This window comes from Syngnathus leptorhynchus, chromosome 13 (assembly GCF_054491065.1).
Source record: "Syngnathus leptorhynchus isolate UIUO chromosome 13, UIUO_Slep, whole genome shotgun sequence".
Classification (NCBI taxonomy): domain Eukaryota; kingdom Metazoa; phylum Chordata; class Actinopteri; order Syngnathiformes; family Syngnathidae; genus Syngnathus; species Syngnathus leptorhynchus.
The window spans coordinates 6,446,839-6,461,769 of record NC_141207.1 but is presented as its reverse complement, the minus strand read 5'-3'; the positions used below and the strand labels follow the sequence as shown (position 1 = coordinate 6,461,769).

Here is a 14,931-nt window from a genome sequence, read left to right as displayed (position 1 = left end):
TTTTTGTGTTTTATATCTTTCCCTCTGTTTGTTTGTAAAGCTTTCAAACTTTTTGGTCTTTACTTGATCCCTGCAATTTTCCGATTGGGTTTGACCCCCCCACCCTCCCCTCTTTTCCGGCTTTGGATGAGGAGCAACAATAGGCTAATGGCCGCTTATTGATTAATGTGTTGTGCCTCTCTCGTCTACGCTTTGGCCGGCAGGGCGCACTGTGGCTCTGCTCGAAGTGTGCTGCTGCTTTTGTGTCGCCATCTCCGCTGGGGGCTCCTTTTACTCTCCCTATAGAAACCGGACGGATGCCCAAGCGTGTTTTTGTCGCTTAGTCGTCGCTTTCCGGCTTATTGATCAGAAGGGGAGGGGGGAGGGGGGGACTTCTGGTGGAACAAAGAGCTTGTCTGAGACGTGTCGCCAGGCCTCTCCCCCCCGGTTGAGGTCAAAGAACTCAGGCTTTACAATGGCAGGCCCTCCAACATCTGTGCAAAAAAATATAGACCTGGGCCGGGAAGACCTGCCGCCGAGCGTCTTCGTTTTCACCTTGAGGGAGAGGTCGAGGCCCCGCTCGCTCTGTCGGCATTGATTCCTTTTTTTTTTTTTTTCAATTCATTTGTTGGCCGTTTGATCAGCCGGAGCTGCTTTGTGAGATGGCCGTCCATCGGGGAATACCTTTAGACGAAAGATGAGAGGTGGGGGGAGGTACTGTCGAGGCGAGGGAGCTGGAAAGCCTGTACGTGGTTTGCGTGTGGCGCTCGGAGAGTAAGGCTGTGTGCTGTTGTGTTCGATTTATTGCCGTTCTTTCGTAGAGGGGTGACGTAGGGGGGGCAGAAAGTCAGGATCGGCGGCTACGTCGGTTGTGCCCAATACCGTCCAACAAATTAAAAAAAAAATCTTTGGTGTCTCTTTTACTTTGATGCCCTAAAGATGATTTCCAAAAAAGACTCAGAATTAATGATTGTCCTTGTGTGACTAATACAGAACGGACCTGACCTCAACTTTTTCCCCCTCCCGATTTAGAGCTTGACGTTTTTGACCGACAAAAAAGATGATTGCATGGCACAAAGGATTTTTTTTTTTTGTGGGGCGAGGACTTATTAGGGTGGTCCATAGATTTGTTTGCTACGCCTGCTCGCCCAGGCCTGGATTGCCCTCCTCCCCCTCCCTCCTCCTTCTCTCAGGCCTTGGAGAAGTTGGTGGCAGAGGTGCCCGGCTGCCCGGGGCTGGTGCCGTGGTCGTCGTGCCAACGGTCCACGCAGCGGCGCCGGGCGTTCATGAAGAAGTTGCTGACGGTGCTGAGCTCCAGGCCCAGTTGCTGGGAGATGGTGATCTGCATTTCCTTGGATGGCCGCTTGTTCTCCTTGAAGATGGCGATGAGCGTGCGCCGTTGCAGGTCCGTGAAGACCAGCCGCTGCTTCTTGGGAGCGGTGTTGCGGTCTTTGTGTTGCTCCTGTTCTTTGCGCTTGCAGGCTTGGCGTGGATGGCAGCAGTGGGAGGGATGGGGATGAAAGTGGGAGGCAGAGAGGGGGAAAAACAAAAAACAAGGTAAGTACGTATACAGAAGTGGCTTCCCGTAAAGTTCAAAATTGCTGGGTAATGAAATTTTAAAATCTTTTACATCATTATCTAACTTCTGACTGTATTATGCTATTAAAAAAAAAAAGCTCCAGAATATGTCCCGAGCCAAACTTTTGCTGCTTGGTCTCAACACCGCTCGTAAAGTAAGTAGTCCATCCACCACCGAGATGAGCTTCTCCAGCTCTGCTCTTATCGCCTATAAAAGTTGATTTAAAGCAAATCCATGTGCCCTGCCCAGTGGGAATATTCCTTCCATCCTGCCGAGTGCAGACAGGGAGCCAGCCTGCGGTTAAGGGGGAGAACGTTGGGTGAGTTAAAGAGAGTGGGTGAAGATTCTTATTCTTTGATTCAAAATTAATGCAGTCTGAGTCACGGCGGGAGATCCGAGTTAGCTTCGGACAAAAGTAAGCATTTTGTGCTTTAAAATTAGGTCTTAGAAGAGATTGTGGAAGTGGATGGAGGGGATTTTGTGTGTTTTTCCAGCTATGGAGAGTAGGAAGGGAGGGAGGGACGAAAAGGGGCTGGCTAACGGAGGAGAAAAGCAAGATATTGACCGACTTTGCTGTAGAAACCGGCGGCGGGGTAGGGGGGGGGGTCTCTCTGTTGGGACTGAGGTCAGACTATCCCCCGCTACCCACCCCGAGCAGGTCTACAGTCTGCTACTTCAAACGGAGCCCACTGGAGCCCACTCGACTGGGCTCTGAGAGGGTATTTATAACGCAACCTCCCACCCCCACCCCCCTAAACACAAACACTTGAGACTGGCTCCTCTTCCCGTACATGGAGCACATTTCAAAACACTCATTTGATGCTTGGGAGCCAGGCCAGAAAGCAGAGAAGCCAGGGATTAATAGTTAATAGAGTGGTGCATTGTGGGTAGGGAAGGGGGTGAGGGAGCAGACAGGTGTACGAATGGTGAGCAGGAATTTGAAGGCGCCACCGGTCCCCCGCCGACCCAGGGATCGAAACTCTCCTAATCGGAATGCGCGTCCTAATTCGGCTTCCCTGCTGTCCCGGTTAAAACGCATGGCAAAATTGGAGCGAGGAGGTAGAATGAAAGAAAACGATGTCATCCACGTGCGGTCTCCACCTGCTGCTGCCGCCATTGTTTTGAACGTAGCCTTCGATCACCATGGAAAGACGGAATTTGTTCAGCTTGTATGCAGGCTGGATTGTGTGTGTGTGTGTTTTTGGTGGGGGGGGGGGCGTGATTGTGCTGAAGTGGCTAGTCAAGCAGTGGTGCTGTGTGTCTAATTACAGTGGAACAGAGCCCATTGATCCGCAATTGCAGTCCAATCTGTTTACTACGGAAGTCTAACCTGCACACTGGCCCATCCATCATATTCACGTTTCACATTGACATCGCAGCTATGTATTTATATCAGTGTACACACGCTCGTGCACCACTTCATTAGGTACCCCCTGAACCATTACCAAACACGCTGTGTCAAATTTACCCACCCGTTTTAAATTGAACAGCATTTTATTTGTGTTGCTTTGTAGCGGTGTGTATCCGAGGCAAATCATTAAAACGGGTAACAAAGATTGCACATTTTCTCGTCTGCTGTAGCTTCAATTTTTCCTCTGGGATCAACAAAAGAGCATTTTCACTTATACGGAGAGTATTTGTAATGTTCTTACCTCCCAATTGAGCCACAAAAGTTTACACACCCCTGTACATATGCCAGGTTCTAGTGACAATAGAAAAATGTATATAAGTAGAATCAATCATTGTCCATGATGACAAATCCTCTCACTGCAACATCATTATTACATTTCTACAGCACTTCAAACTAATTTATAATAACGATAAAGCACCTCATTATGATGGATGGATCGGCAAATTCCTTTCTAAGTCTTATATCAACAACTTCTGACTATAGGTAGGGAATCAATCACAGGGGAACTACGAGAGCCACGGTATCATGTGACAGCGATATAGTGGAAGAAAAACAAGCGCCTATGATGCATCACTGAACAAGGGCAGAAAATCAAACAGGCTTTATTCACTGGTCAACCAGATGTTATGGTTATACATTTTGAAAATATGAAAATAAAAATCTCTTGCATTTCTGTAAATGTTTCTGATATTACTGCAGTAATTTACACTGGTGTAAATACCGGGGAGGACTTCTTATTGTAAATTGTGCACAAAAAAAAAAAGAGATACATTTTGCAGAGCAAAGGAATGCAGTATACAAGGTCTTCAACTCACACAGAAGGCGCTGTCCCATTTTTCCGGAACACCTGAACTGCTTCATCATCGCAAACGTAAGTTTGCTATGAATGTTGTTATACCTCCAACCACTAGGGGGCAATGCTTTCATTGTTTACATACTACCTGAGCCATATGTGGGCGGGTCAAAACTGGAGTGTACAGGTGTCACCAACTTGGGAAGCAAACAATTTTCAACGAGCACCTTTGTAAGTTTTTTTGTTGTGAATTTTGATTCTTGATAACAAACAAGTAGCACCGTTTGATGAAATAAAATGTTGATCATTATTGTAATTGATAGTTCTGTTGGGTTTAACGCTGAGTACGAAAAGGCAAAATTACAGTTACCAAACATGGTGACAGACAATTTCCTACACTTTGAGATATTTCTATTTTTTTCTAGTTGTATGAGGATGTGCATTATAATAATTGATTAGTTTTTTTTAAATATTCGCCTGCACCCTGCTTTCTCTCAATAACATTTATCTACTGTCAATATTATCAATGTAGATTTACATCCTTTTCAATATTCATTCTCACGCTTCTTTCACTCTCTTTAGTTGAAGCAGTTTTGAGTTGACCCAATAGACCTCTTTCCACTTGCTCCAACCAACGATATCAGGTATGCATGTACATTATGTCGAATGTCGTATGCACATGTCGTTTCATGCAAGAGCACATTATGTTATTGAAGTTTAATCATACTATTTCGGAATCTGTTAAAAAAAAAAAACCTATCCTCAATGAAATGCCATTCACCCTTTGAGCCACCCGGTGTCGCTCTCGCTGCGGCCCTGCTTTTGCAACAGGGGGGCGCCGCGGTGCACTGCCTTTGCTACAGGCGCTGGATTTACTAATCAATATCGATCGATCCGGTGAGGAAGGGGGCCCTGATTACTGAACCAAGCTCGGCGTAGAATAGGGGGTGGGATAAAAATCGATCATTGCAGCTTTTAGAGCTCCAGTGGGCACCACCGAGCGGGGGCGGACGTGCACAAAGAAGCAGTCGGGACAAGGGCGCGCTTTTGCGGCGTTGCAATGCTCCCCGCTGCTCCTCGGCCCCAGGGGGACTTGTCAGAGAAAGCGCTTTATCCCTCGGGCAACATGTTTTTGCACAATACATTTACTTTTATAACTCGACATCATGCATGGTGAGCGATGGAGTCCTGCAGGAATCTCCTTCAAACGATACTCGTGATAATATGGCTTATAATTTAGCCCTATTATCCCCCCCCCCCCCCCCCCCCCCCCACATCGCAACCATGGCATTAATATTCCACTTTCCAGTGACAAACCGAGCGAGGTTAAGAGAAAGGCACATGGCTGTTCAATAATCGATCGATGGATTCGTGAATAATTCGTGTGTGAAATTCACTTGGTCCAATTAATTATGGCCCGGAGGAGGAGTGGGTGGAGATTCATGGTGGGCAAGAGAGCCCAGGAAATGGTGGAAAACAATCGCGTATGGAAGTCAAATCTGCCAACAAGTCATAATGCGCATGCGTAATGGGTACGTGCTTGTAATCTTAATTTACATTTGTGCAGTAGCTCTTAATCATTAGAAGCAAAGCATATACAGTGATTAAATAAAAAAATAAATAAAAACAAACCGTAAAATATTACATGTAAATGTTAAATACAACTGAATTTAGTGGGCAGTGCTTCTTTTGAATAGTACTCTTTGAAAATCAATGTTACCATGGTTACAAAAATTGTATAATATAACCAGATCTGTCCAAGCCATACTGCGCATGCGCATTGTATCATCTGAGAAAAACGTGGGCCTTGTGATTTCCCAAAACGGTTTTACCTAACACGCAGTTTTCCCAACGCGCGTGCAGGTATGCGCGTGCGTGTGCAAGAGAGAGCGAGTGTGTGTGTGTGTGTGATAGACAGGCTGCGGGCCAAAAAGGCGGGCCAAGAAAAATCCTCGCAGCTCAATAGCGGCCGCGTGTAATGAGTGCGAATTGGCGTTAATGCACTGATAACGGGACACAATTTGTTGCTTGGCCCTCCTGCAAGGCATTAGTCCTCCAACTTCTCCACTATAAGGTTGCCAGAATATTAGAAACAGCTCTCAGGTGTGTGTGTGTGTGTGTGTATGTGGGGGGGGGGGGGGTCTTTGCCATTCAGTACTTTCTCCTTTATTAGCAGCCCTGTGGTGCATGCGCTAATGAGCGGTGCAATCGGCGCTCAAGTAATTAAATGCACTCGAGCGCGTCGAGGTAGACTCATTTTTAAGATGCGTGATGATTATGATTATTACCGCCACTTTAATTGCACATCTTGCGGACATTCGTTTCCAACGCTCGTTTTATGTGAGATTAAACATTGATTTCGTCCACTTCATTTCTTAAAGCTGCGATCCGTGATGTAGCGCGCCTCACATTGCACGTAAATTCAGATTTGGAACAAAATTAACGATAACAGAGGTTCTTCAATCAATTCAAGATTTGCCAATAATTTAGAATTATTGTAAATATGCCGAGCAGAGTTTGCACTGATTTTGTCCAATATATTATTTTTAAATGTGAATCAATCATATCAGTTTTAAAGAAAATTATATTCCGTTTATTAAATGGAATAAATGTAGAATTGCAAGGAAAGTCTGATTAAGAAATCTGCTCAGCACTCAATTGCGCCCGTGGTTGCGTTTTCTATTTATATTAAAATAACAAAACACACACACAAAGGTCTTCTAAATTAAAATTGACACCAAAATCCGTCTCATTTTAAAATATACAGTATGTACCGAATTTTTCAAAATAACGCCAATGATAAAGATCGATCATATTTGTCTTCAAAGCGTGAGCAGAGGCAGTGAATGATTCAAATAAATAAATCGATAATCATAAAGCAGACGGGCAAATGAAAAGCAAAAACACTGGTTACTAAGTTATTATATTTTAATAATATGTAATTCCGAATGTGTTAGCACGGAAATCGATTCATATCAATTGATTTCACACTCGTTTTACTCCCTTTGTTACTTGTGTGTGCGCGCACGCGTGAGTGCGTGTCTATGCGTGTCATTTTATTTGTCAAAAAGCTTGGACATAATAAATGATGTGCATAAGACTCCAAATTTAAATTTTATTTTAAGGACCGGTAGAATGGCTTCAAAACGATATTTTTTTTCTTTGAAATATAAATATTTGTAAATGTGAATTACTCATTTCTACCGAACGTTATTGCCCCAAATTGTATTTTTAAATTCTAAAGAGAATATGTGTAAACGTGCTGATTTTACACACGCACACACACTCCAACGTTAAATCTTCTATGGAGATTTCCACAGTTAATACCAGATTAAATTGCCTTTTCGAGACTGGCACTGCTCAATTTGGATCCTCTTGTTCTATTAAGCAAGCCATTATCGGCCCTTTAATAACCGATGGCCTGTCAGGGTGCCAGATAAGCAGACAACATACACCGGCAACAATATTAGGCACATCTAACGGCATCTGCTTGACGCATTATTAAATAAATAGACAAAGAAATAAACAAAAAAATATTTCACACTGATCATAAAAATGTGTCTTGATTGACGTATGACGAGCTGTTTCTAATATTTTGATTGCTTTGTTGACAATCTTGCAGCGTCACACCTTTACCACCACAATAATAAACACATTCAATATTAATACCTGTAATGGTTAATTTTTGTATACATGTTTGACAATAATCTATATAATCTGTATAATACACCACGCCAAATTTCCTTCATTTTTGGCATGCAACCACAAAACTCTACACCTCCGCGCAAATATTTTATATTCTCACATGATTCTCATCTATTTAGACACTGATGATTTCGGCACTATCGCAATCTTGCACAACAGAACCTCCATTGCACAGTTTAATTGCCCCCCCCCCACCCCCCCTTACCTTTTTCCCGCATGCACGCGTGCGCGCTCTTTGGACTAATGCTGATTGTGCGCCGTGGGTCAAAAGGCACGATTTGTTTTTTAACACACCACACATGCACCACAAGGACGAATAACCAGATTGAATTATGGTTATCTCTTCTCCTTTGTGTATATTTGCCTGGGAAATAAGTGCGTGTGAGCGTGTGCGAGTATTAACCCTTTTGATGCTATCCGCGTGCATTCAGTCGACTCTGGCAGCAATTTGATTTAAAGGTCATTCTCTCCTATCGATCCGCTTCGGCGAGGGGGGAGGGGACGGGAGGAGGGGGGGGGGGGGGCGTAGGAATTGATCATGTGAAATAAAAGAGACGGTATGGGAGACTGTACAGAGTCCAGACCTCCTCCGTTGCATTTGTAATTGTACGTGCACGCGCGGCGTCGGCGGCTGGCCAAGCCCCAAGTGTAAATTGGAGCGAACACGTGGGAGAGAGTGCATGGGACTGGCTGCACACCAATTTGACTTTCTATTAGAATCGTATTAGTTTTGAATAATACGTACGACCCCAGATGAACAGCGTGGGATGCATAACGAACAAGTAGTTAAATGCCGGTGAACCTTTTCATAAATAAAGATTGCAATTTTGTTTGGCGTCATTTTCTGACATCGGTGCGTTATGAATGGCCGGCGTGGGTAATGTAGAAATGGTGGCTGCGTGCGTGATATGGGTGGGTGTAAAGGGGAGGGGGGGGCTGCGTGGCTCGGCTCCAGGGATGGAAAGAAGAGGTCGGGGAATGGAAATCGATACATATTCAGGGCTGGCCACATCGGCCTTCTAACTAACAATGTGTGGCCACAAGAGCCACTCGCAAGCTTGCTCGTTTCCGCGCCGAGGGAGCACAGGAAGCCCACGCGTGCACGTCCGGTTTGCCTTGTCCACGTTTAATTAGAATGATGATTTCAAAAGTCCGACTATACAGCGCACATTCAGTCCTGAACAGTTTTATAGAGTACTATAACATTTTGTAGCATTGAACAAATTTTTAAATTGTAGGTATTTTTAATGTACTTGAAATTTAACAATAATAATAATTGGCCATAATTTGGTGCAAAGGAAATTCGACTAATTGCAAATCTTCTTTTTAATTCTAAGCATGTAAACACCAAAAATCCAAATGCATATCTGACGTTATGTTAAATGTCTTCTGACAGCAAACCAGTTGAGAATGAATCGAGTGCATCTCTTCTGAATTGATCGACCATTATGGTATCAAATTGCTTGTGTGAGATGGGAGAAACAAAATGTCAACAATAAAAGAAATCTACTCGCGCTGTACAGCCCAATTATGAGTCCCTGTCTGACATCATGGCCACATGACGTATGCGGTATTACCATTAAAAAGAAATATAAGTGCATAGTATTATAGGATAAAACAATAGTGTCAAGCTACATGTGTTGCTGCACCTTTTGTGGTGACAGTCAGGTATTGTTTGGTTCAATATAAAATGTGCTTTTCTCTCGCTCTCTCTCTTTTTTTTGTTTTCCAGTAGATGTCAAGTAGGAGTGGCAACAGCTTGAGGCAAGCACTCAGCCTCATATTGAACAATTGTTCATATCTGCCAAACTGCTCCTTGTCATTAAGTTCGCTGCCTCCATCCACCGTGAGAAACTAAAATTCAGGACCAAAAAATCCGACAAGCGACGACTGGAATCTCAAAGAACCCGTAAGTCCATGTATATCCACTCATATCGTCACAATTAGATATGGAATGTTACATAACAAATAGCGGATATTATGTCAGCTTTTTTAGCTAACAAATAGGATGAACCTGAATCAATAGTGCTACATTAATCAATTCCACTAGGGGCAATTCTGCAATCAGAAGTTTAACGGTGCTTCAATATTCCCAAAATTGACATTTGACAGAATTCTCACCGAAAATAAGCATAAAATAAAAGCATCCAGAGCCGATGGTAGACACTTCAATTGTTTGCATGTAAAGTTAGTGTGACAAAGGTAATTCAGTTTGTTAGGCGCCCTGCTTTATCGCACGGGGCTCAACTTGGAGACCCAAGTGATCAGAACCAGATATAAAAAAAACATTTATATTGTTCCACCAGTTTTTAAAAGAAAGCTCTCTCTGTAATTTGGAGTCCACATCCATCGGTAACTTCCATCAGCAAGGTCATCTCTTGTCTCGTGGGTTTGATCTGTGGTAAAATGAGCGCCCCGGCTCTCCCACAAGAGGTTTGGAAAGGTTGTACACGAGGCGTCTCTCTCACTACTTACATCACACGTTGGCTTGCCGTGCGAGCGCTTAACGAACTATACGAGGATCCCAAACCGCAGCCGCGATGTTTACTCCCATGCCTCCCCACCACCACCATCAATTATTAAAGGGGAGCGATCGATCATCTCTCCAGTTTACATTCAGATATATATATATATTTTTTTTTATCAATCATATATATATATATATATATATATTACACCTATCCAATTAGAACTTGTGCCTTGTAATGGCTACTAAAAAAAATTGCTGATTGTTTATTTTGTGATCAACTCAGTTTGGGTCTACTCGGATCCACGTTGTGATCGACACCATTGTGGATTGTGCTATTGATCCATGGCTGGGAGCTGTTGGATGAAATAATTGTGTTTAGGGCCTACAAGAATGCGATTAACCATGTGTTGAGGCAGTGGGAGTTCACCACCTTGAACTGTCCTCATACTGAAGGACAAAAAACGAAGAGGTTTTGCTGTTGTGGACACTTTCAGCACCATGGACAGCAGCTTTGGAATAGGTCGTAAAATCAAGTTCCTAGACTGTAACGCTTTTAATAGATGCTGCTGGCGACTTTCAATTGAAATTGCGGCAGGCGTGTGCTGACTCCCGTAAGTGTGCCAGTGGTGTGTAGTCCATTGTATAGAGAAGCCTCATTCTCCTCCGAAATAATACCCCCCCCCCCTCCCCACCCTCTCGCAACCTTTTTTTTTTGTCCAGCGGGTCCTGACCTAAGCACCCCCGGAACGTGCCTGAGCCATTCATATGCAAATGTACCAACTGTGCTTTTTGCAAAGGGTTTATTGCCAAGAATGCACGTAGGTAGAGTAGAGGAATTAAAATAATGCAACAGGGAAATGAAACAGAGGCAATCATACTTGTGTGTATGGAATCAATATGCACAAAGGCCGAAGACTTTTTTTTTTTTAATGTGAATGGAAAAAAAGGGATAAATTATGTGCATTTAAGTTCAATGCGGATTAAGTCATTAAAATTGTGTGGTGGGTCACATTTGGTCCACATCATTTATATTTTATAAAAAGTCAACACACCCCCTTCTCAAATGCCAGCTTTTGTTATCATAATTAGAAAGGAACACATTTTCCTCTCAATAGAATTTTTTGCTGCCACAAAACCTTCAAGGTTCTGCTAGAAAAAAAAACTGCCAAGAAAAGCCAACTAGAACATCTGAACTTGATTGATTGATTGAATGATTGAAAAGATTTGTGGGTTATATGTGGTTTCCCATTCAGGAAGTTGTTTATACATTTCTCAAACATCCCAAATCTAAAAAAAAGGGATTCAATGACGGAACAAAATATATATTGTCCGCATTTGTGGGTTACATGTGCTTTTATTAGTTTTTTTAAATTGCACACCACTGATATACAACACCTCAGATGATTGTACGCTGCTACGATGCTTCTTTAGTGCAAACATCTTTTTCATGTAAATGACATTTCCCTCAAATCTAAGTTAAATGAGACTCATAAAAAGCCAATTTTAAAACAAGCGCTACATATAAAAGAAATGAAACCCAGTGACAACACTAACAGAGAAATTGCCTCTTTTTTTTTTTTAAATCGCAGCTGTCTTTTTACTACTGCCCCCCTTCCTCATCCTTAACCCCCCCCCCCTCTTCACATCTCCTCTACACCCCTCTCATTCTCCTGCAGGGGAGAGACCAATGGGAGAGAGTGCTGAGGCGGGATAATTGATAGATGCACTGGCTATCCTTATCGATCAGACCCGTATTGATCCCACCAAATACATTGAGATAGAGTGTGGAATTCAACGCAGATGCAAAAGACGAATTGTTTTCAGCGTTAAAGCCATCTTTAAACGGAGCCTCTGTGCTGGCTGTGTCTTGTTTACAACAAAACTGCTATTCCTTTGTGAATTGAATTTTTCATTTAAGATTTTTTTTTTTTACTTTGGGGAGGGGGGGGGGGTCTGCATGAGGACTGAATTGGAGCCTCTGGGTGTTTGCCCCATTAGGCGTGAAGGGCATGCACAGTCCCCCTAAAACGGACAATATCAGTATTCGTGTGTGTGCGTGTGTGTGTGTGTGTGTGTGTGTGTGTGTGTGTGTGTGTGTGCGCGTGTGTGTGTGTATATGCATGTACAGACAGTGGCGTTTTCGCATTAGCTAAGCAGGGCAGCTTGCATTGATTTGTGCGACTGTGATGAATTTGGAATAGTAATTTGAAGTTATTGATTGATGTGGCCCAGCGAGCTTCACTTTCAGCATGGTGCCCCCCCCCCCCCCCCCCCCCCCCCTCATCCCCATCTCCACCACACACACACGGCTCACGCGTGCACCCGGGATAATGGTAATTTTAAATGCAATCAGTAATATAATTCTCCAGTGTATTTGCATAAAGGCCATTCGTCATTTTGTACCTCATTTGAGCGCCATTTTAGATCTCGGTTGTCCACAGTTCAAGGATGCCTTTTGCACACACCGACCCCATTTTTTTTTTTTTTTTTTTAAAGGTAATAGATTTACACACACCTCAGTACCAGCTTGTCTTCACCACCTCGACGGATATTGGCGGCCTTTATTCCGATACAGAGTGTTGAAGATATAAAAGCCCGCACAGCCCAATTAGCTTTAACTGCGGTGGCACTTAAAGAGACAATTGCGGGGCAGCGTTTAAATCTTTATTTACCAGAAACCTTGGTTGAAAAAAAAAACCAAAAAAAAACACGCCGAGGAACAATTTACATGCCAATTAAGTGCTTTTCAATAAGGCATCGACTGGAACTAAAATATGCCACTATAGCCTGCCTTAATTGAAGTGTTGCCTTGAAATACGGGGCACCGAAAAAAGAAAAAAAAACAAGAGGAGCTGATTGACGTCTAACAGGCCTTTTACGGCAAAGAGGCGTCGATGAGAGCTTTTCAGCTCGAGTGTTTTTATTCAAGTCCTCCTCATCGACAAGAATGATGGTGATATATATATTTCTTTTGCACAAAAAACTAAGAGCAGGGTTTTGAGGGGGGGCTTAGTGCAAAACGGTTTGTCGTTTTTGAAGAGAACGCGCGCATCTGTTTTTGTCTGCCTTGATCCAGATCGATCATTTATCTGAGCGTCACTCTGAAAGGGGACGCCTGGACATGAAGTATTGATCCGAGGGAGGTCATGCACCCCCCTCCAAGCCCCTCATATCTATTCTCATCTCTTCTAGGGCCATTCTCGTTGCATTTAGTTGATGCTTGGGGAAAGCAAAATTTTTTTATAGTCCATCTTATTTAGCATTTAATGGATGTATTTGAGCAATATAGGGAATATAAATAAGTGCATCAAATGAATGCACAATTGCCCAAACCACCTGATTATATCCGCTCGGTCTATTTACAGCATCAATCAAACAGCAGGCCAACATTTAACTCCCCAACCAAGTTTGACTCGATAACATCGACTAATAACTCGCGGTAATGTCTGTTTGAGCTGCCATCGACAGTCTCGCCACATTGACTCGCGATTGATCCGGTTTGGGAGCCGCCGCTGTTGAAGTGGGGCCGCCTCGTCACTCACCTGCAAGCCTCAGCGCCGACATCCGCTGGAATTCGGGCTCCTGGAGCCACTTCCACATCCTCCGGAAGGTCTCGCGACCCGACTTGAGTTTACTCCACGGTTTAGGGTTCCGCAGCAGGTCGGACAGGGTGCCCTGCGAGCGGCACAAGATCCTCTGGGCGAAGATGGCCTGCGGGATGCTGTAGCGTTTGAGCTCGGCCGTGATTCTCTGGGCCACCTCCTTGGTGTTGATCTCCTCCACCTGGCCGGAACCGCCCCCCTGCGCGCCCCCCACCACCGTCTGCCGCTCCCGCTCTGACAGCATGGAGCCGTTGGCCTGAGAGTGCGGGTGGCTGTGGTGGTGGATACCGTTGAGGGACGTCATCAGGCCGGCGCCGTGTCCGCCGAGTCCCCTCGCCAGGTGCTCCTCGCCCCTGGACAGCATGGCGGCGTGGGAGTCGAACCCCCCTGCTGAGAGCATCTTGTCGTTGGAGAGGTGAGTTCCGGGGCCGTAGGCGCCGAGGGACTGCTGGGAGCCGTGCAAGGGTCCGAGGCCGTTGGAAAGCGGGGACAGCGACTGGCCCATGCCGGACATGTCCTTGGGGTAGTGGCCGTACAGGTTGCTCATGGAGGCGAGGCTGCGGTCATCCCGCATGAGCGTAAAGCTGCCGCTCACGTTGCCCGCCGCCAGTCGCTGGTGCGCCGCGTGATGGTGGTGCGCGTGCGGGTGCGGGTGCGGGTGGTGGAACTTCTCTGACACGGTGGAGATGGGCGGCAGGTGCTGCAACGGCGTCAGGGTGGTGTAGGTGCTGCTCAGGCTCATGCCGCCCGAGTCGCACGACATGCTCATGGCCGGGTGCAAGGGTCCGGACAGCGTGTGGTCGGTGCGGTAATCGCCCGCGCCCTCCAGGATGGAGGCCATGCTGGACACCATGGCCGAGCGGCCGTGGGATGACACCAAGTTCCGGTGCGACGCCACCGACGGCTGCCGCGCGTGGTGGGGGGAGTTCATGAGGTCCCCGCTTTGGTGGGAGTGAGCCACGCCGTGCAGGTTGCCAATGTTCTCCATTGTAAGCTCCATGTTTGGGGGAGGAAATAAAGAGGGGGGATCTTTAATTCCACCCCGCTCGGACGGACCGACGCACGCACACGCACGCACGCACAACGCGCTCGCTCGCTCGTCTCACTCCTCTCCTCGCGCCTCTCCTTCCCTTGCCGATAAATTGTGAACGATTTCAAAGCCCAGCCATCGATTGCGGTTGCTTGTCTGCAGTCAATCCAGCATGGTCCTCTCTCTCCTAGTGACGCCAACCTCTGCTCGCTTTCTTCTTCTCTCACCTCGCTCTCTCTCTCTCTCCCCCCTCTTTCTCTGTGTGGACGTTCACATCATCGGAGCCGGGCTGTGCGCATGTGCGCGCTCCCGTAGCGTATCCCTGAACGCGCGTAAACTCGGTAGGGGGATGGACTTGACGT

General features: G+C 45.4%; 1 protein-coding gene and 1 long non-coding RNA gene across 2 annotated transcripts in view; one reads left to right on the top strand and one right to left on the bottom strand.

The window, feature by feature from the left end:
* Positions 1 to 1,168: 1,168 nt before the first annotated feature.
* onecut3a (one cut homeobox 3a) lies at positions 1,169 to 14,539 on the bottom strand. Its single transcript, XM_085928121.1, has 2 exons — positions 13,480 to 14,539; positions 1,169 to 1,461 (listed from the first exon to the last, which is right to left on the bottom strand). Exons 1-2 carry the CDS (start codon positions 14,537 to 14,539, stop codon positions 1,169 to 1,171), a joined length of 1,353 nt encoding a protein of 450 aa, XP_085784247.1.
* Positions 3,911 to 14,931, top strand: part of LOC147047166 (uncharacterized) — a 30,147-nt gene continuing 19,126 nt past the window's right edge. Inside the window, exons 1-3 of the long non-coding RNA XR_015067966.1 lie at positions 3,911 to 3,993; positions 4,345 to 4,406; positions 9,200 to 9,376. This is a non-coding gene — a long non-coding RNA (uncharacterized LOC147047166). The remainder of the gene's footprint in view (positions 3,994 to 4,344; positions 4,407 to 9,199; positions 9,377 to 14,931) is intronic.

Coding starts and splice junctions, on each gene's coding strand:
- onecut3a (XM_085928121.1), bottom strand. CDS start 14,539: ATGGAGCTTACAATGGAGAACATTGGCAACCTGCACGGCGTGGCTCAC. Junction 1,462..13,479: donor GTCGGCGCTGAGGCTTGCAG/GTGAGTGACGAG, acceptor ATCCACGCCAAG/CCTGCAAGCGCAAAGAACAG.